We start from the raw sequence: 22,710 nt of genomic DNA on the forward strand, positions 1-22,710 counted from the left end.
TTTTAGTACAAGAGAATCCTGAGGCTTGCTGTAGAGTTAGCATAATCCTATGATGGGCTCTCAGCTTCAAGATGGATCTCTGTATACTGACCTGGAATTTCTTCCTACACTGATTGAATTGAAGGAGACAATAGCATTTTACATGAGACATTTTAATGTCATAAAATGTCAAGACTAGACTGTTGGACACGATTTAGCATCAAACCTTAGAGGTGTTTAACCAGGTGACCAAAAAATAAGTGGGTCATAGAGAGGTCATATAAAAATAGAAACTACCGGCACTGCAGGGGTTCTGGGTGGGGGTGGCAAAGGTGCTTTCGAAGGTGGTGGGGGTCCGGGTCGAGCCAAGCTGGGGGTTGGCTATATTTGGGGTTGCAGAAGAGCCGGGAGTGCAGGCGGCGAGAGAGGCTGATGTTTTGGCCTTTGCGTCCCTAGTAGCCCGGCGAAGGATATTGCTTATGTGGAAGGAAGCCAAACCCCCGGGCGTGGAGACCTGGATAAACGACATGGCAGGGTTTATAAAACTAGAACGGATAAAGTTTGTACTAAGGGGTTCGGCTCAGGGGTTCACCAGGCGGTGGCAACCGTTCATTAACTACCTCGCAGAACGATAAAGGAAATGGGAAGGCAGCAGCAGCAACCCAGGGGAGGGGGGGGGGGCGGGGAGGGCTCAAGTGGGTCCTCGGGGGTGTTTTTGTATAGATATTTGTACTTGGTTATGTATACTGGATTGTTTGATTTTATTATTTAGGAGAGTTATTATTTTTGCTATGGCAGTTGCCATTTAGTTTATATATTATTTATCTATTTGTTAAAAAAACGGTCACTGTTATTTATATTGTTTTATTGTTGTAAAAAGGAAAAACCTTTGTATGGTTTTATTTGGCCGAAAAATTTGAATAAAATATATATTTTTTTAAAATAGAAAGTAAACAAAAATACCTGCCAACACTTTAAACCTGAAATGTAAATGACAAGAGCCGAACTGACGGGTCTGTGTTGCACAATAATTTCAGCATTTGATCATCTTTTTCGGAATGGCAACCGGTGACGAGTGGTGTCCCGCAGGGTTCAGTGTTGGGGCCACAGCTGTTCTCTTTATATATTAACGATCTAGATGACTGGACTGAGGGCATTCTGGCTAAGTTTTCCGATGATACAAAGATAGGTGGAGGGGCAGGTAGTATGGAGGAGGTGGGGAGGCTTCAGAAAGATTTAGACAGTTTAGGAGAGTGGTCCAAGAAATGGCTGATGAAATTCAACGTGGGCAAGTGCGAGGTCTTGCACTTTAGAAAAAAGAATAGAGGCGTGGACTATTTTCTAAACGGTGACAAAATTCATAATGCTGAAGTGCAAAGGGACTTGGGAGTCCTAGTCCAGGATTCTCTAAAGGTAAACTTGCAGGTTGAGTCCGTAATTAAGAAAGCAAATGCAATGTTGTCATTCATCTCAAGAGGCTTGGAATATAAAAGCAGGGATGTACTTCTGAAGCTTTATAAAGCATTAGTTAGGCCCCATTTAGAATACTGTGAGCAATTTTGGGCCCCACACCTCAGGAAGGACATACTGGCACTGGAGCGGGTCCAGTGGAGATTCACACGGATGATCCCAGGAATGGTAGGCCTAACATACGATGAACGTCTGAGGATCCTGGGATTATATTCATTGGAGTTTAGGAGGTTGAGGGGAGATCTAATAGAAACTTACAAGATAATGAATGGCTTAGATAGGGTGGATGTAGGGAAGTTGTTTCCATTAACAGGGGAGACTAGGACCCGGGGGCACAGCCTTAGAATAAAAGGGAGTCACTTTAGAACAGAGATGAGGAGAAATTTCTTCAGCCAGAGAGTGGTGGGTCTGTGGAATTCATTGCCACAGAGGGCGGTGGAGGCCGGGACGTTGAGTGTCTTTAAGACAAGTTTATAAATTCTTGATTTCTCGAGGAATTAAGGGCTATGGAGAGAGAGCGGGTAAATGGAGTTGAAATCAGCCATGATTGAATGGTGGAGTGGACTCAGTGGGCCGAGTGGCCTTACTTCCACTCCTATGTCTTATGGACTTATCTTATTGGAGTTTCTTTTACTTTATTTTTTTCACAGATGTGGGATTAAAGAAAATAACCTGGGGCAAAATTAATTTGTGTTTTTAATTATTTGGTCATGGGGTGTGGACACCCTAGTTAGGCCAGCATTCGATAAAAGCAAATTACTGCGGAAGCTGGAATCTAAAACCTGCACTCTGTTACCTTGGTTTCTGTGGCTATGATTCATCTTTCATTCTCTCACTCCACAGTATAAATATTTCCCAATTTCTATGTCTTTTACCTTTGACAAAGGGTCATTGGGACTCGAAACGTCAGCTCTTTTCTCTCCTTACAGATGCTGCCAGACCTGCTGAGATTTTCCAGCATTTTCTCTTTGGGTTCTAGGCCAGAATTCGTTGCCCGTACCTAATTGTGCTTAATACGGCAGTGGTGAGCCACCTTTTGAATTGGTGCAATCCATTTGGTGTAGGTACACCCACAGTGCTCTTTAGGAAAAGAAGTCCAGGATTGTCGTCCAGCGACAGTGAAGGATAGGCAATACAGTGTGTGGCTTGGAGAGGAACTTACAGGAGTGATGGTATTCCCATGTATCTGCTGCCTTGTTCTTCTATGTGGTTGAGGTTGCCAGGTTTGGAAGATCATGTCGAAGGAGGCTTGATCTTGTACACCTTGCACACTGCTGCCACTGTGCATTGGTGGTGGAGGGAGTGAATGTTTGTGGATGGGGTAGCATTCAAACAAACTGCTTTGTCATGAATTGTGTTGAGCTCCTTGAGTGTTGTTAGTGCTGCATTCATCCAGGCAAATGGAGAGTATTCTATTACACTCCTGACTCATATCTTGTAGAAAGTGGACAGGCTTTGGGGAGTCGGGAAATGAGTTACGCACCACGTTCACAGACTTTCACTTCTTTATTTATAGCTAGTCCAGTTATTTTTCTGGTCAATGATAACCACCCAGAGTATTGATAGCACGGGATTATGCAATGAGAATGCCATTGAATGTCATGGAGAGTTGGTATATTCGCTTGTTGGAGATGGTTATTGTGTGGCACGGTGCTTCTTGCCACTTAGCCCATGTTAATGTTGTCCAGGTTTTTGGCATTCGACCATGGGCGCTTCACTATCTGAGGAGTTGCTAATGGTGCTGAACATTTTGTAAACATCAGCAAACATCCCCACATCTGACCTGATGGAGGGGAAGGTCATTGGTGTAGCAGCTGTGGACAGTTTGAATTAGGACACTACCCTGAGGAGCTCCTGCGGTGATGCCCTAGAACCGAGATGATTAACCGCCAACAACCATAACCATCTTCCTTTGTGCCCAATATGACTCCAACCAGAGTTTTCCCCCTGATCCCATTGACTCCAGTTTTGCTAGGGCTCTTCGATGCCACACTCGGGTCAAATGTTGTCTTGATGTCAAGGGCGGCCATTGTCAACTCATCTCTTATGTTCAGCTCTTTGAGCCAAGGCTGTAATGAGGTCAGGAGCCAAGTGGCCTGACAGAACACAAACTGAATATCTATCACAGGATGTTTCCACTGTTTGGCATGCAATTAGTTCTATATTGTAGCTTCACTAGGTTTATACTACATCTTACTGCTGGTTACATTTTTATACAGTTTGATGTATTTGAAAGCAAACTGGAAAAATGCTTAATATTGTCAGTGAGAACCGCGTTCATTATCTGGGTTCAGCGATTGCTTCTACTGTTCTCAATTCAAACATTTGAACGGTGACTTTTTGAGTTGTGACAGCATTTGTATCTCCTTTTTATTTAGTGCGCAAGATGAGGGTTAATGGAGTTCTGGGTAATATATTAGTAATAGGATTAGTTAATAGACTGGAAGTAAACGGGTGGGATAAATTGACAATTTTCAAGTTGGCAGGCATTGACTAGTGAAGTTGCCCCTATTTCTTTATTATATGCTCAGTAGAAACTTTGATGGTGTTTGTTTACTTAAATCTAAGTTGGGGTGAGGAGGATCATTCATTCCATTTCCCAGAAACTGTCAGATTGATTTTTAAAGTCCTCAAGCACAGAATCCAATTGGTTCTCATTATTTGTAGTCATAGATGTTTACAGCATGGAAACAGGCCCTTCGGCCCAGCTTCTCCATGCTGCCCAGTTTCTATTACTAAGCTAGTCCCACTTGCCTGCATTTGGCCCATATCCCCCTATACCCACCCTACACATGTAACTGTCTAACTGCTTTTTAAAAGACAAAATCATACCTGCCTCTACCACTGCCTCTGGCAGCCCGTTCCAGATGCTCACCACTGTGTGTGAAGAAATTTCCCCTCTGGTCTCTTTTGTATCTCTCTCCTTTTACCTTAAAACTATGCTCTCTAGTTCTAGACTCCTCTACCTTTGGAAAAGATGTCAACTTCTACTTTATCTATGCTGCTCATTATTTATAGACCTCTATAAAATCACCCCTAAGCCTCCAAGCTCCAGGGAGCCTATCCAGCCTCCTTATAACTCAGACCATCAAGTTCTGGTAACATCCTCATAATTCTCTTTTGCACTCTGTCTAGTTTAACAATTTCCTTCCTATAATAGGGTGACCAGAACTGAACACAGTATTCCAGAGTGGCCTTACCAATGTCTTGTACAACTTCAACAAGACGTCCCAACTCCTGTATTCAATATTCTGACCAATAAAACCTAGCATGCTGAATGCCTTCTTCACCACCCTGTCCACCTGCAACTCCGCCTTCAAGGAGCTATGAACCTGTACTCCTAGATCTCTTTGTTCTGTAACTCTCCCCAACTCCCTACCACTGTAGTAATTTTTCTGGGAGTGTCTGTGTGCTGGTCACTGTATTTAAAAAGCACATTCAGAAATCTAATGAACATTTTGTCTGTTTAAACCTATGACCCTCTTGTTCGATTCTTTCAATTTAATTTAAAAGAGTTTTCTGGATTTAATGCTTGCAAAATGTTTATAGCTTTGCATGCCTCTGTGAAGCATTGTCTTTTCAAAGTTGAAGAGTCCAAATCTCTCCAGTGCTGCCTCATAACTAAGACCTTGGATCATCCTTGTGGTTCCCCTGATTATCTCCATTGTGCTTCTTTGTGTTAACCGAATAAACTAAATCAACAAACTGGGATAAATTAAATATGCAGTTCTCTAAAGGGATGCTGCATCAAAGTAAACAAAACCTCAAAGGAGACTTAAAACATAAATCAAGGTGTCAATAAAACACCGCAGTCCCTGCGGTACCCACCAGGCACTGAAGGCCCCGATCGTGCTGGCAAACACTGCGTGCTCCATTTCCAGGGACACCCAGCAGCGAACATAACTGTGGAAGAGGAGCAAACCGTCTCTGAGCAGAACTTTAAACGGTAAAAAGGTGTGATCTGATTAGGTAGCTACAGTGATCACGACTGAGTTGTATTCAGCCGTGAATCACTGGTAGCACTCACCTGACCTAGAAGCTGGAGTCCAGGTCCCACTCTAGAGTCTTGAATGCAAAATCCAGGCTGGCACAACAGCGCTGTACTGAAGGAGTGCTACACGATTTGAGATTTTGTCTTTTCGATCAAATTTAAAGCGAGATCTCATCTGCCACCTTGTCAGAAGTAAAAGATTCCATGGCATTAGTTTGTAAAGTGATTTATTTCCTTCAGTCAACATCCCAAAAACAGACTGTGGGTATTGTATTACTAATTGTGGAAACTCGCCATTTGCAACTGGGCTGCCGTGGCTGATACGTTGCCACAGTAATGTCTATGATTTGGCTGTAAAATGCTTTGGGATGTCCTGAGGCTGTGATAAGTGCTATGTAATTTCAAGTTTGTTGCCATTTTAGCTGTAGAATTAAACTTTGTTTTAGTTCACTTGACTTCTGCTTTGCAGTGATTGGATAGTTTGACCATCTAGTCAAATAAAATTCCCAAGTATTTTTTAGTGTGATTTTTACACATTCAACACCATCCCTGATGTGTTACCAAATGTCCTTCCTATGACTGGTACTTTATTGTGACCAATTGAATGTTATCTACCATTGTTTTGCCCTATTATCTAAATTTGACCAATTCATTTTGCAATTTCTAATCTTCCTCCATTCCACTGACTCTGCTAGTTTGACATTTTCTGCAAATTTGACTAACTTACATTGGGTTCCAGTCCAAGTCACAGCTGTAAACAAGAAACATAACTGGTTTGGGATCCCTACTTGTATTTTTCCCAACCTTCACCCCAGAGTAACTCATTTAGCAAGTACCTTTTTAAAAAATTAATCCTTAAGATTTACTCTGAACCCCCGCATCTTAGAACTTAAGGGTGACACAGTGGTTAGCCCTGCTGTCTCTCAGCGCCAGGGTTCAATTCCTGCCTTGGGTGACCATGTGCAGGTTAGGTGGATTGGGCATGATAAATTGTGCCATAGTGTCCAAAAGATGTGCAGGTTAGGTGGGGTTACAGGGTAAGGGTGGGGTAATGGGCCCTTCAGAGGGTTGGTGCTGACTCAATGGGCCGAATGGCCGCCTCCTGCTCTGTAGTAATTCTATAGTTCTAACTTGACTAATAACCTTTCATGAGAAGCGTTCTCAGATGTGTTATGGAAGTCTGCATGTTTTACAACAATCCACTTGTGGAAAATCAAGGAGGTTGGTCAAGCAAGTTATTTATTTCTGAATTCCTGCTGACTGCTGTTAATTAAGTTAATATTCGGCAAATGACCTTTGAGTCTGCACCCGAATTGTTTCCAATATGTTTTTTTCATGAGATTGAATTTGAACTAATTTCTCTGTCATAGTCTTAATATAATGTCCTTTTCAATATGACTGACGCTGAACAATTTAAAGGCCCCAATTCTGAATGTGCTGGATTTAATCCAGGAGTTGCACATGGGTAGGATTTAGTAAGAAATGTGTTTACATTCAGTCAATTACTTTTGAAGTGCTGTCATAAATGCAGGCAGGTGTGGCTGCCCATTTACACACAAGACGGCAAGCCAAGATCACCTGTTTTTGATAGTTTTGACAAAGTCACCATCACGTGTATGTTTAGGATAATGCACAAGTTGCAATAAAATACAATAAAGCACTAAGGAAATGGGACATTTTTGGAAGTGATTTTCTTTGAAATTTCAGGTTTATGAGGGTCCTGGTGGGAAATGTCATGGTAAAAAGAATTGTCTTCAATGATCTCACGATCTGATTGTCATTTTTTTCGCTGATCATTGTGGCACTGAATAAATCCAGGGCTAACAACAAGCAGCCGCAAAAACCAAGTTGTTTCCCCAACATTAATGAATAAGCACAGTTCAGCAAGAGCCATGGGTGTGTTTTTATTAGAGCATTTTTAAGTAAATCTACACTACCCAAACAATTTTATCCAAATTATAAATTTTTATTTATAGCGACTGTAAACAAGAGAAAGTTTTCCAAGCACTTTGGATATGTAGCAGAATGTCAACAGAGCCAGCAAAGGAAATACTAGGAGACTGCCCAGAAGGTTAAGAAATATGTTTAAAGGATGGTATCCGATATGGTGAACACTGATCTAAAATCATACTGATAAATCTATTTTTTAGTTCAGAGTCCTAATTGCTGCAATCTCTATCCAGTACCTGCCTCTGATGGGGTAGATTGAAATTGCCCTATCTGGATTTATGAAAATTGGTAGGAAAATGAAATCCTTTATTCCTTAACTTGGCCTGCGTTGGGTCTGTGAAAGTTAACATATTGAACTTTTTTTGTGTGTGTGACCTTAATTTTTCAATTCAGAACAAGTGTTCCGATCTTGTCCAACTTTCGCCTGCAGCACATATGAGGCAATGTCAGTCAAATTCAACATCCAGTGACTGCCTTTGGGAAGTAGATAACGGGTGAGATAAAACTGAACTCAAATAGCCTGTTAACTCTCACCTCCAAGATGCTCAAATAAATAATGGCCTCTTGAATAAGAATCCAAATAGCAACTGGCAGCAGTGGAGCAGAACTGCACTGAGTGCTTTCTAGAAGGAGGGAGGGTTCTGTTTCAATAACTTTATTAACTTCATTGAAATCACAGGTGGTTTGGCATTTGGTGCAGAGGTGAGGCAAAGAATTGTCCCATCTTGTCTCAGCAAATTAACTTTGCATTCATCAATTAGATGTTTTTCTTTTGAAATGAAATATTTGTTAGTTGATTTGAGCAGGAATTTGGCTTTTTCTGTACACGGTGGTATATTTTCATAAATATATTTTCCCTTTGGGAGAATGGTTCTTGGGGAAATAATTACCAAATGCAGATTAGAAAATGTTAGAGTGGAATGGATTTATTTGCACCCTCCTGTCCGTTCTGGAGTCACCAAGTAAAGTTGGAGCCCATTGTATCTGTGCAGTGGCCATATCATGGGCCAAATTTCAGTGTGTTATCCAACATGAGAATAATAAATCACAGAAGAAGAAGTAGGCCATCATGGCCCATCGAACCTGTTCCAAATTTCAATATGACTAAACTTCTACACCAGCTTCACTTTCCTGCCCTGCCCCATATCCCTTGATTTCCCTTAGTACCCCAAAAGGTATTGATCGCTACTTGAATATCTGTTCTTCAAGCATTCACAGCTCTCTGGGGTAGAGAATTCCAAAGATCCACGTGCCTTTGAATGAAGACATTTCTCCTCACCTCAGTCATAAATGACTGACCCATTATCCTGAGACTATGGTCTCTAGTTTCAGACTCTGTCAGGGAAACAACCTTTCAACATCAACCCTGTCATGCCCTGTTGTACATTTCACCGAGATCACCTCTTATTCTTCTCGCGAATACACATCCATTCTACTCCATTCGTCCCAGGAATCGATTTGTTGAAACTTTGCACACTTTTTATAAAGAAAGTATATCCTTCTTTAGATGAAGCTAGGACTTAACACGATAAACCAACTGAGGTCTCCTCAAAACTCAAGGCTTCCTTACCTTCTACTCCAACCTAATTCCAAAAAAGGAACGTATCATTTGTCTTGCTGATTACCTGCATGTTAACATTGTGATTCATGTGTCGGGACACTTAGATTCCTCTAACATCAACAATTAATTGTCACTCACATTTTAAACAAAACTATCCAACTCCGCAATGGCCTAGATAGTTTGCATGCTTTCATTGAATGTCCATGCCTTGACAGATCAGAGCATTAAACTTTATGGTTGATCCAGCTTCAAGTCATCCTCTGAAACAGGCAGTGTTTCCTGTATTCATTTGGTGTTCTATGTGAAATTGACTAAATATGTATACCGGATTACTCATTGTACCTACGATATTCTTTACGCTTTAAAGCCGGCTCATTTTCTACAGGTAAATTGCCCCCCCTTAATCCCTGTTTTTCAGCTTTACCCTTGCAATGCTGCTCCTTCTGATCTTAGAACTGAGGGTACAGCTGGCGGATGAGATCTTGCACACACGAATGTAGGAATCATCACTTGGACTACATGGGGCTCAAATTTCTTTCATGGCACAATGTTTTCCGTTGTTTCTGCAAAGGATAAGAATAATCTATTTGCATGTGATGTGTGAGGAAGACCATATCTTGTTGATTTCATTATTGCATTTGGTTGTCTCCGACGCACCGTAGAATATGGTTTGTGTTATAAGTGGTATTACATTCCTTTCGAGACTTTTGTACTAATCCCTCCACTTTTTGCATTGTATATACCAGACAGTGACTTTCAGTTAATTTCCTCTCCTCCCCCAATTAACAGGTAAAATGCAGCTTATGAGTAAAGACCATGCAAGCTGTTTTGAATTATTGGATGCTTTGTTTATAAAATGTTAGTGCTTCAAGTTGATATCCGATTTGGCAAGATCACAGTAGCTGATGATTGAGTTATTCAAATTTTTTAGAAACATTAATTTTTTTCCCTGCCTATCTCCCTTCTGTATAATGCATTGTGAATGGATGGTGTGCATATGTAAATATTATAGGTCCCTGTATTAACCAAATGTTTTTATTCCAATTGCATCGATTTTCATTTCCTTCACATGAGCCATTCTGGGCAGAGCCCTTTGTTAATACAACGCCATATGAGATACCTATTTCTAAGGTTAAATGTACCATCCTGTAGATGGTTCCTCATCTTCAGCCCTTTAAGAGAAGGTTATCATAGAATTTGCAGTGCAGAAGGAGGCCATTCGACCCTTTGAGTCTGCACCAGCCCTTGGAAAGAGCACCCTACTTAAGCCCAAACTTCCACCCTATCCCAGTAACCCCACCTAACCTTTTTGGATACTAAGGGCAATTTAGCAAGGCCAATCCACCTAATCTGCACATCTTTGGACTGTGGGAGGAAACTGGAAACCCATGCAGACACGGAGAACATGCAGACTCCGCACAGACAGTGACCCAAGGCGGGAATTGAACCCAGGTCCCTGGCACTGTGAAGCTAAACTCTGTCACCATGTCACCCCCATTATAGGGAGATTTAATAGAGTTTGAGGGGTTTTGATCGAGCATGTTGGGAAAAATTTTCCTCTGGCATGTGGGTCGATAAACAGGAGATAATGGATTTAAATAGTTGACAAAAGAACTATACTAGAAATAAGATAACATTTGTCCCACAGAGTTGAGCAAAAAAGCAATTGGGCATGCTTAATGTCTTATTTTTCAGGGTAATGGGAGTACGACTAGTGTGGTGTAGAAAATTGAATTGTTCTAAGAGTTAGCACAGACATGACCAGCCACATGGCTCCTTTCTGTGCTGTAATTATTTGATTCTGTAATGTTATGTCATTTTCAGCTTGTTTCAGTGTTGAAGTCCTGGAAAAGGGGTTTGGAATCCGAACATGTTTTCATTATACAGAAACAAGATAGGAACATAGAGAAAGGAACATAGGAACAGGAATAGGCTAAATAGTCTCCTGAGCCTCTTCTGCCATTCAATTAAATCGTGGCTGACCTGTGAAGTAACTCCATTTGTCAACCTCATATCCCTCAACACCTTTGGGAAACAAACCTCTATCAATCTCAGATTTAAAAGCAAGATTTTTTTTCCAGCATAAACTGACCTTTGTATAAGAAAGTTCCAAATTTTTAACCACTCTTTGCATAGAAGAATATTTCCTAACTTCACTCCGAGAGGCCCTAATTCAACAAATTGGACCATCTATCTGGACAATTGAATTCTAAGATTGTGATGATCTGAAAATCAAGTTAAATACACAATGGAAATTTTGTTTGTTCGAGACTAAAGACAAAAAAGGCAAAATGCAAACAATGTTTCCAGCTCTCATCTTAGTATTTGGTAGTTACCAGAAGCATGGCGAGCAGTTCTGAAGTTTGCAGATGGCACAAAATTTAGCAACATTGTTGTTGCGAGAAAGGCAGCAAATGTCCGGAGGAGTTGGATAGGATGAAGAAATGGGCAGACACCAGCGGATGCAAATTAATGTAGATAAGCAATATACTTTGGGAGGAACATGGAGACACTTTGTTATTCACTCACAGGAGGTGGGCATTGTTGGCAAGGTTAACATTTATTGCCTATTCATAATTGCTCCCGAGAAACTGGTGATGAACTGCGTTAAACTGTCGCAGTTCGTGTGGTGGAGGCACAAGGAAATGTTCATTTTCCATTATGTTTCTTCCATCGCTAACCATCGAGATATGAAGTCTTGTGCGGGGCACCACAGGGATCAGTGCTAGGACCTCAGATATTCACAACATATTAATGACTTAGATGACGGAACTAAGTGTAATATCTCCAAATTTGCAGATGAATCAAAGCTGGGTGCGAGGGTGAGCTGTGTGGAGGACATAGAGATGCTTCAGTGTGATTTGGACAAGTTGAGAGGGCAAATGCATGGCATATGCAGTATAATGTGGATAAATGTGAGGTTATCCACTCTAGTAGCAAAAATAGGAAGGCAGATTATTATCTGAATGGCTATAGCTTGAGAGAGGGAAATGTGCAGTGAGACCTGGGTGTCCATGTAGACCAGTCACCAAAAGCAAGCATGTAGGTGCAGCAGGTGGTGAAGAAGGCAAATGGTATGTTGGCTTTCATGGGGCAGCATGGTGGCGTAGTGGGTTAGCCCTGCTGCCTCAAGGCGCCGAGATCCCAGGTTTGATCCCGGCTCTGGGTCACCGTCCGTGTGGAGTTTGCACATTCTCCCTGTGTTTGCGTGGGTTTCGCCCCCACAACCCAAAGATGTGCAAGGTAGATGGATCGGCCATGCTACATTGCCCCTTAATTGGAAAAAATGAATTGGGTATACTAAATTTTTTTTTTAATGTTGGCTTTCATAGTGAGAGGATTCGAGAGCAGGATTGGGATGATGTGCAGCAATTATACAGTGACCTTGGTGAGACCACACCTGGAATATTGTGTGCAGTTTTGGTCTTATTATCTGAGGAAGGGGGGGCAGCAAGGCACAGTGGTTAGCGCTGCTGTCTCAAGCTACCGCAGATCAGGATTTGATCCCGGCCCCGGGTCACATTCTCTCATTTCTGCATGGGTCTCACCCCCACAACCCAAAAAGATGTGCAGGATAGGTGGATTGGGCGTGCTAAATTTCCCATTAATTGGGGGGGTGGGGGAGGGGAAGGAATTGGATACCCTAAATTTATAAAAATAAAAACATTATCTGAGGGAGGATGTTATTCCTATGGAGGAACTGCAGCGAAGGTTTACCGGAATGATTCCTCGGATGGTGGGACTGACAAATGAGAAGAGATTGAGTCGGTTAGGATTATAATCGCTGGAGTTTAGAAGAATGAGGGGGAGACCTCATAGAAACTTAAAATTCTAACAGGACTAGACAGGGTAGATGCCGGAAGGATGTTCCTGCTGGCAGGGAAGTCCAGAACCAGGGGTCACAGTCTAAGAATACAGGGTAAACCATTTAGGCGTGAAATGAGGAGAACTTTCTTTACTCAAGAGTAGAATTCTCTACCAGAGAAATCAATTGAGGCCAAAAACATTGTTTTTCGAGAAGAGTTAGATATAGTCCTTGGGGCTAAAGAGGTCAAAGATATGGGGTGGGGGGGGTAAAGCAGAATAGATTACTGAGTTGGATGATCAGCCATGATCGTAATGAACGGCAGAGCAGGCTTCAAGGGCAGAATGGCCTACTCCTATTGTCTGTTTCTATCACATAGCCCAGCTCAAAAGTAGGAGATTGGCCTAAATGATCATCAGAATTTGAATAATCGTTAAAGCTGAGATTTGAAGAGTCTAATTCTTGAAAGATTCTAGCTTTTTTGTCCATTCTATTAACTTGCATGTCAGTACAAATTCAAATGATTATATGCAAATACCCCAACCATTAGGTCCGGAGTAAATATGCAGAACTAAAATTAAACCTGCCATTGCATCATTGCATACTAGATTCCTTGCTAATAATGCTTTTTTCCTTCTTATGCCCTGCAGCTCATGGAGGCTAATTCTGGCATCACCTGTATGGAATCGATTTGTTGCTACTCAAGCGGAGAAACAGCATGTTCGCCTCTTAGAAGAATGCTCAATCAAATGATGGGAAGGTGCAACCCCTTGCGAGTCAACAGGTGTGGAATTTCTCTAAACAGACTGTGCTGCAAGCATTTCTCTTACAAACTCGAACATGAGGGCCCTGCAGCTGTTGATGTGTAGAACAGCTGTGTACGTGTGCTGATAAAACTAAAGACTGTTCCTCTTTTCAAAGTCATAAAAAAAAAAATAGCAGGCAAACTGTAAGTTTGCATTGGGATTTGGGAGGGGGAGGTTGATCCCAGCAGTAAGGTAAAAAAAATTGAAATTTTGTTTTATCAAAATTCTTTGTAGTATCTGTTCTTTTGCGTCAGGTGTAAGTGGGAATTTCCTGTCATTATTTTTTCCGAAGTGATCAGAGGTTTTTTTTTTTGTTTTTTTTTTTTTTGTCGAATTGGGAACTTTTCAAACTGTGTTCTTTGCAATGTCGTGAACCTTCAGATTTATGTTGAGCTTGCTTTCCTCTGCTAATTAGTTATTAACAGCTAATAACTTTGTGGGTATTTTCCCACTCTATCTCTCCTAATTTCTGAAGCATTCTCGCGCTCTATTTTTGTGTGGTAAAATTCTGTCAAGAATTTATCTGTGCTGTCTGTGCGTTTGTTTACTCTTTCACTTTTCCTGAGTTGCTGGTTACAAATCATCCAAACACTTTTGAAAGGCTCCTCAATTACTATGCATATGGTTATCCAACAAAGTGATGAGATGGCCACTCGCAATCTTAAGTACCACGTTGTTCTTTTCTTAAACAATCAGCACTGAATGACCTTTCGTGGGGGGGGGGATAAAATTCAGGACCAACCAGTTACTGAACTGAATCGACATGCGAATAAACTGATTTTGCCCTGCCCTTACACTAAAAAGAATATCTCACTATGCTTCAGCAACTATTCAAAAGCAGTCCGATATTCTTACTGGTTAAGTTTGGGCTAAAGAAACATTGTAGGTCATGCAGTGTTTGCTGGTACTGTAATTGTGATTCGCCATTTTCATTATCTTATTTTTTATGAATTGAGAGTAGCCAATTATTTTTTGTTTCCAATTAAGGGGCAATTTAGTGTGGGCAATCCACCTAACCAGCATATCTTTGGGTTGCGGGGGTGAAACCCACGCAGACATGGGGAGAATGTGCAAACTCCACATGGACAGTGACCCAGGGCTGGGATTCGAAGTCCCAGTGCTAACCACTGCGCCGCATGTTGCCCCGCCATTTTCATTATCACAGCAATTTAGAATTAAATCTGTTAATGACATCTATTTTTAATTAAGCATCCACCCATTCCTTTCATGTTCTCATCACAAATATGTAACCTATAACAATTTTCTATAATCTATTCGACTGCTTAAATCATCATTCTACCATATATTGCATATTATGGAGTTTTGTTTCACTTTCTGAGGATTGACGCTTTTATGCAGAATGTTATCTCAGCAGATTGAAATAGCCAGATTAATGTGGACATGTTGGCTCAGGTGATCTTTTTCAGTCATGCTCTATATTAATATTTCTTTAATAAGTATGGTTTCTCTGAATTTGCTGTTCTTCCATACTTCCTTTCTGTATTGAAATCAAGAGGTCCTGTAATGCAATTCATTCTATTCTACTGCTTAAATCATCATTCTACCATGGATTTTCAAAGTAAGCAGACTTTGTCCTTAAAAGTACATTTACAAATGTAAAAACATTAGATTTTTGACAGGAATTACTTTTTAAAGCAGTCAAAAAATTTTAATTTTCTGGTATCCTTTTTCTATTTTGTAAATTAGCTGTGGTTTGTCCCACTAGAATGTTTGGAGACTGAAAATACACAGCAAAAGGAAAATGTTGGCTTTTTTATGGCAGTACTTTGATTACATTTCTCAATGCAGGGACCAATGACCAATATAGGGGCTGGTTTAGCACAGTGGGCTAAACAGCTGGCTTGTAATGCAAAACAAAGCCAGCAGCGCGGGTTCAATTCCTCTACCAGCCTCCCCGAGCAGGCGCCGGAATGTGGCGACTAGGGGCTTTTCACAGTAACTTCATTGAAGCCTACTTGTGACAATAAGCGATTATTATTAATGAACATTCCACATTATTTTGACAGTATAAATTGTTTTTTAATTTTTGTCAATCTAAATGAACTTTCATAGTCAGCTTGGGATGAGAGGTACTGGGATAGATGCAGATGGAATTGATTAAATGAGGAAGCGAAGGGCTGGCATTTTTATACAAACTTTTTTACATCCTCAAGTTAATGCGAAGCAGTTCAAACCAATGAAACACTTCAGGAAACGTGGAAGCCAATTTGCATTCAGCAAAGTTGCACAGATCGCAGTGAGGTGGTTTTGGGGCATATTCCCCTGCCCCTCTTCAAAGGTGTCGAGGGATTTTTTTTTTTTTGCACCCATCTAAGATGGCAGGCAGGATCCTCCAGTTTCACACCTCATTTGTGGCAGTGCGATGCAGCAGTCCCTCAACACTGCCCTGATGTGTCAGTCTCGTTTATGGGTTCAGGCTACCATTGAGCCAAGACTCCATAAGATGTTTTGACCCGTGAGTTGTAGGGGGTAATGGAATGCTTCAGCCTGGGCTTAGTAGAATAGAATATTATGGAGTTTTGTTTCACTTTCGGAGGATTGATGCTTTTATGCAGAATGTTATCTCAGCAGATTGAAATAGCCAGGTTAATGTGGACTTGTTGGCTCAGGTAATCTTTTTCAGTTATGCTCTATATTAATATTTCTTTAGTAAGTATGGTTTCTCTGAATTTGCTGTTCTTCCCAAGCATTCCATACTTCCTTTCTGTATTGAAATCAAGAGGTCCTGTAATGCAATTCATTCTTTCTTTGCACCTCAAAACTTTGGAAGGCCTTACCTCCTTACCTCTTTTGGCTTTCCCTAATTCCTGAAAGTTTTAAATCCTACCTTTAGCATCTCCTAACTTGATTAATCTCATCTTCTTTCCTCTTTTCAATCTTGATGGTGTCTTGACCTATGGGCCTTCGTCGAGGTTCCTCCATTTTAAAAAAGGTTAGCCTATCTGATGAATTCCGTTATCTATTTAACAATCGAAATAGCCACTTGAGTTGCGCGGTTGAATTTAAGCTCTTACACTTCACTTAATGTTTCAAAAGTGTTCATGCAGGAATTGAGAGGCTTTTCAGGCAGTTTCAACCTCACTCGAGGGGTATGTCTGCTGTGATAATTGTGCTTTAGACTGGTGAATTAGTTTGTAATCATTTCTAATATCTTGAAATAAAATATTTTTCTTTTCAAAAATGTTCAAAAAAAATTGGTCTACCAGTAAAAGCGTCATAAGTTGAGTGCATTTGAACAGCACTGTATCTGATAACCATTGTTGTATTAACATTTTAATAGCTAATAGGAATTTCATGCAAATTTTAACAAAGTTAATGCTAAAATTAAAGAATTTGTATGTATTTTGGCTACTTTAAATATTATTGGTTTATTAGGAACTTTGACGTGTGGAAATAAGGATAGAGGTTAAGTGTTAACCAACTACGCTCTTAGCCCAAGTTTAAATTAGCAAAGTTTCCACATTACAACGCACTCTCAATACAAGGTTGTCAAATATATTTTCTTTTTCTTTTTCTTTAGATTTTGGAGTGACCTGGATCCCTACTACACAAATGACAGAAGCATTTTAACTCTGTCGTCAATGGATGGTTCCTCAAATGCTTCAGGCGTTTAACAATTGAGTGAAGACATAGTGGATGCTGTGTCTTTATTTTCTGCTGTTATTTTTTTCAATTCGCTATTTAATTCCGAGTCATGGAGGTATATGGAAATATTTATAAAGGTCTGCCCTTGGCTATCTGTCTTATTTTTGCATGCACATCCAAACACACCTCAAAGATGTTAATTCATTGTCTGAGAAGCAGGAGTAGAGAGTGACAGTTAAGATTGTAATTTATTTGTAAATAGTTGTAACTTACCATATTTTCCTCTTTTTACAAAATGTCATATTTCTGGAGCTATATTTTTCTATTTTTTTTGTTCTTGGATGGGAGAGGATAGGGTGTGGGATAGTGGAAACTTCCCTTTGGTGCATCCCTTTTTTAGATCTGCATGATTGCTGAATCCATTTTTTTTTTTTTAACATTTAAAGTAGCTGTTCAGTCAAAAAGTGACTTTATGGAAGTGGAATTTCTGGCATCTAACTCATTCCTGTAAACTTCAAAAGGCTGGTGATGGTATCAGTACCATTCTAATTGCTTCCATTGCGAGACTGCTAGTTGACTAATGCAGTGGACCTGTGGGTAGAAGCAGTCCGCAGTTAATACTGGAGCTGCATTATAAACGAGTATAGCAAATGTAGTAAAGGAATATGCCAAATTATGATCTTGTATCTTTCCAAAAGATTTTTATTAACAATTTCAATTTGGTACACACTGGCTGTTTTGATCAGAAACTTGCTTTGTGCTGTTTTCCAAAACCAATCACTAAAAGCAATGGGTGGGGTCTTTTGATTTGAGTTCATTAGCCTGTAATTTTCTGGCAATTAAACTGGATGGACCTAAAATTGCAAGCTGGTGAATGCAGAAGTGGCAAACTCTGCCTAATATTTTGGCAACTTGCCTTGGCATCCAGCATCTGCCAACTACTTACTTGTAGCAGATATCAAAAATGCCAAAAAGCTGAGCTGCTTATCAGGATCCCAAGATTAGATTCAGATCTATTTTTTAAAAGTGCTTAAAATTGTTAATGGGGTAAGGGATGCATCTTGCCAGTTAAGACCATTGCTGGCCATCATACTGGAGTATTCCTTTAAGACTCATTTGTACCTGTACGTTCACCGAGAAAAATGTTGGAATCTATAACTCAACCACAAAAATTGGTTCTACTGTTCCATCACATTTGGTTTCCATGATTTCTAGGCAAAAAACACACTGCCTGTATTGTCAACACAAGTTCATGTTAATAAATTGCAATTTAGCAAGTGCAACTGCACGTCAAAAACTGCAAGTTGCACTGTTACGGTAACTTGCGTTTTCAACATATATCCACTTTTTTTTGGCGAATATTGTTCAGTATTAGTGAACTACAGAAACCACTCCCAACATTGACATATTAACACTCGGTTGACTAAGAATTGAAGAGAAGCAAAAAGCCACAATGTGCTGCTTTTTCAAAGAAGATTGATTAATATTGTCAAAATTCGATCACTTGTCAATTTAATTTATCAACTTGGAAATTATTTCTCGGCAGAGGTTCAAAGTTTATTCCAGTGGAAGAAGGGAAATTCATAATTCCTGAATTTCCCATTTACCTATTTCTAGCATGTGCCAGTTTTATTGAAATTGGTTTAGTAAAAGTGTAATCAAACACTTAGATTTTAATATATTCTCCCTGAATAGGCAGGCACTGTTATCTACCCCATTGTCAGTGCAGTATTAAAAAATAAGGTTTTGATTAGTCACCGTACGATCGTTTTGTTTTTGAACTGGCCAACCTGTGCTGCAGATGTTGACTGCGTGAATTATCTTTTCTTCTCTCTACTTCCATAGTAACAGGTTTTATCAGATCAATGGCTCAAGGTGTAATGTATTACCCAGAGCAGAAAGGTGCAAGATCTTGGTGGTCAAGTACTTTGCATTTTGCATCCTGTTTGGTACTATTTTCAGTGGCAATGTTTGTCTGTGAATATGGCAGGCAAGTATTAAAGAGAAAAGAAAATCACGTCACCTGTTAGTGACTGATTAGTGTTTGTGTGCAAGGGCACAACAAAATACACAGCACAGACAATCGTGTTTGTGAGTAAACTATTGAAATGTCACTCTTAGCTGCACGCCTATTTAAGAAATCATTAGGTGATTTAAAAATTAACCATTTGATAATGGTCATTTTACTAAATCTACCAATTAATTAGGAAGAGCAAAGTTCTATCATTGGGGAGAAAATATATTTTGTAATACAGTAAATTAATTTATTCATTCATATATTCAGTTCAAAATCATGGACACGGACCCAATGCAGGAAAAGGGAAAGTTGCAGATTCCACTTTAAAAGTGTTAGATTTGTAACAGTTGCTGGCTTTGCATGGATATCTATTAAGTCGAATACTAAATTTAATGACTGTTGCAAAATTTTGAAATGTTTACAAAATACTTTTTCATGTGTTTTGAGACTTAATTCTGATTAAATCTGAATGAAACGTGCCTTGCAAATGTGGTTTAATGAGTAGGAAAAAAATGGGTTTATTAAAATATAACATTTGAAAGCTTGAATCACTTTGTAAATCTGCTCCAGTTTTTGTGTGATATGGTCCTATTTTGTTAGTGTTTCTGAAATTCCTTTCCATGATGGAAATAGCTGTGGTACAGTTTTTGGCTTGAAAGAAAAATGACTGACAGTCATGTGGCAAATAATGATACAGAATCTGAAGACAATGAGGACCACTCTCTCTCTCTCTCTCTCTCTCTCTCTCTCTCTCTCTCTCTCTCTCTCTCTCTCTCTCTCCTCTTCCCCCCCCCCCCCCCCCCCCCCCCAACCACCGCAAAGCCTTGTTTGTGTCCAGTGATACTTTCACCGGAAAGATGCATTGGTACAGATGCTTTTGGGATGTTTACATTAGTAGCAATAAAACCTGAGAATCTTGGGCCTCAGACGCAGGTTCTTACTGTTTTGTGTGTTTGCATTATGGTTTCATTAAGCTTTGTCTTCTGTTGATTTTCACATTCCTAAGCCACTCTGTTGATAAAACTTTTATGTTCATATTGATCAATAAACCACTGGAGAAAATAAAGTGAAATTAAAGTTGCTTGTGTTTTTCATTATTTTAATGTGATCTTAACTGTAATTAAGTTAATTATGGAAGACAAATGGCAGAGCTTCAATGAAAACTTTCGCAATTTCATTGCCCCTAGTGAATACGATCAGCTATTTTTGTGATTTAACCCAGCCCTTTGATCATAGAAATCATAGAATTAACAGTGCAGAAGGAGGCCATTCGGTTCATTGAGTCTGCACCGGCTCTTGGAAAGAGCTTAAGCCCACGCCTCCATCCTATGCCCATAACCCAGTAGCCCCACCTCACCTTTTTGGACACTCGGGCAACTTAGCATAGCCAATCGACCTAACCCGCACATCTTTGGACTGTGGGAGGAAACCGGAGCACCCAGAGGAAACCCACGCAGACACAGGGAAAACGTGCAGACTCTGCACAGACAGTGACCCAAGCCGGGAATCGAAACTGGGACCCTGGAGCTGTGAAACAACTGTGCTAACCACAAACAGGATTATGTCTATAGTATTGTATGGATTTTCATTTGAATGTAGAGAATATACTTAATCAATTTAAGGACCAAAGACTAACATCATCTGGGACAAATGACACCTATCCTGGTGAAGACCAATGATTCTGGTCATAAAATAATAATTGAGCACTGAATTTGGTTCTGCAGAACTGGAATCTACTTGTACACAGGTCTAAAGGAGGCACAAATTCAGCCAAGTGCACACCCTTTGGATTAACATTAATCATGGAAACCATTATAAGAACTTCCATGGAAACCATTATAAGAACATGCATGAATTTTGTGTGACTAATCTTTTTGAGCATCTTGCATAAAAATGATAGAACCCCTCTGATGTATTTATTTAATGTTCAAAAGTTTTTGACAAGATCCCACATGAATAGCTTTTAATATTCCGCCTTTTCAAACAACTGTTTAATCCTGTTTTTAAAGGATCTAGACTTCCGGTGGCGTCTTGTAGGTGGAAGTTGCACGTTGTGTGGCTCCTGCTCGATTATTTGAGACTTAATGCCCAGTCCCAGTGTCAATTTTTAAATGAACAGATGCAGGAAGACATAAGGAAGGAGGTGGATGTCTAAAAAGGGGGCAAGTGAAGGTTCACCATCGAGCAAAAGGATCAGCCCGGCAGCGGGAAAGATGGTGGAGGCTGGATCGCTGGGTGGGGCCGCACCCTTAGATGACCAAGGGGATGGCCTTGGAATTTGTAAAACTGTTTACTAAATACACAGGTGATGAGGAGGGAAATGATGGCGGCAATGAAGATACTGTTGGAGGAGGCGATTGCCCCGCGGTGAAGGCGGCAATGTCATAGACATTAGCCGAGTGCGGGAGCAAGGTGAGAAGCTGAAGGGGGTGGAGGAGGCTTTGTCGCAACAGTGACCAGCTCACCTCGATGGGTGAGGAGCTCCAGAGGGTGGTGGAGGCCAACAAAGGTCTGAGAGCGAAGGTGGAGGAGCTGGAAAATAGATCTAGGTGGCAGAACTTAAGAATTGTGGGTCTGCCCGAAGGGATGGAGGGTCCGCGGCTGACTGAGTACTTTGCCAAGATGTTGGGGGAGCTGCTGGGGGAAGGGGAAGATCGCACCCGGTGTGAACTGGATTAGGCTCATCTGTCGTTGAGGCATAGACCGAAGGCGAATGAACCGCTAAGGATGGTAATAATTTGTTTTCACAGACACCATGTGAAGGAGAAGGTCCTGAGTTGGGCGAAACAAGTGTGAGGTGCAATGGGCAGGACCTGGTATATGCATATACCAAGACTTAACCATGGAGCTGGTGAGAAAGAGGGCGGCCTTCGGCCGTGTGAAGGCGACACTACAACAGTGGTGTGCGGTTTGGCGTGGTGTATCCAGCGAAGTTGAGGATGATCTACAACTCCAAGGATTTCTACTGGGGAGGCGGTGGAGGCTTTTGTGAAGGCAGAAGGACTGAGGCTAAAATGGGACTGGGGTCTGGTCTTGGACGGAGGGTAAGGTGGTGGAAGGTTGTTTCTAGCACTATTTCTAGTTCTGTTTCAAGTTATTTGTGATTTAAGGGTGTGAAGTTGCCTGTATGTGAACGGTAGGAGTTGGGATTTTTTGCGATGATGGTTTTCTGGGGTTTGTGTGTTTTCACTGAGTTGTTTATTTGAAGGGAATTTCTTTGTTTCTGGGATTGAGCGTGAGGGAGGGGACTGGAAGGAGGGGGGGCCTGGTCAGGGGTATCCACACGAGCAAGCTTAAGCCGGCTAGTGAATGGGAGTGTGGCGGGGAGAGGGGCCGCGGTCATCGGAACCTGGTCGAACACCTTTAAAAACACTTGTCTTTGCAGGGGCAGGCCAGTCGATTTCGGCGGGAGAACAGCTGGTGAGTCAGTTTCAGCGGGAGCAGTGCGGAAGTGGCTGCTGGGAGGTAAGTCTGTCCTTTAAAAGCACTTGTCTTTGCAGGGGCAGGCCAGTCGATTTCGGCGGG

The 22,710-nt window shown here is 40.9% G+C and overlaps 1 protein-coding gene across 2 annotated transcripts in view; it reads left to right on the top strand.

The window, feature by feature from the left end:
* Positions 1-20,266, top strand: part of atp11b (ATPase phospholipid transporting 11B) — a 237,188-nt gene extending 216,922 nt beyond the window's left edge. For both annotated transcript variants that reach the window (XM_072474212.1, XM_072474211.1), the window contains 2 exons: positions 13,407-13,540; positions 17,104-20,266. In XM_072474212.1, the coding sequence (XP_072330313.1) occupies positions 13,407-13,509 (103 nt within the window). In that variant the 3' untranslated portion in view covers positions 13,510-13,540; positions 17,104-20,266. The remainder of the gene's footprint in view (positions 1-13,406; positions 13,541-17,103) is intronic.
* The last annotated feature ends 2,444 nt before the right edge of the window (positions 20,267-22,710 follow it).

This window comes from Scyliorhinus torazame, chromosome 14, assembly GCF_047496885.1.
Source record: "Scyliorhinus torazame isolate Kashiwa2021f chromosome 14, sScyTor2.1, whole genome shotgun sequence".
Lineage (NCBI taxonomy): Eukaryota > Metazoa > Chordata > Chondrichthyes > Carcharhiniformes > Scyliorhinidae > Scyliorhinus > Scyliorhinus torazame.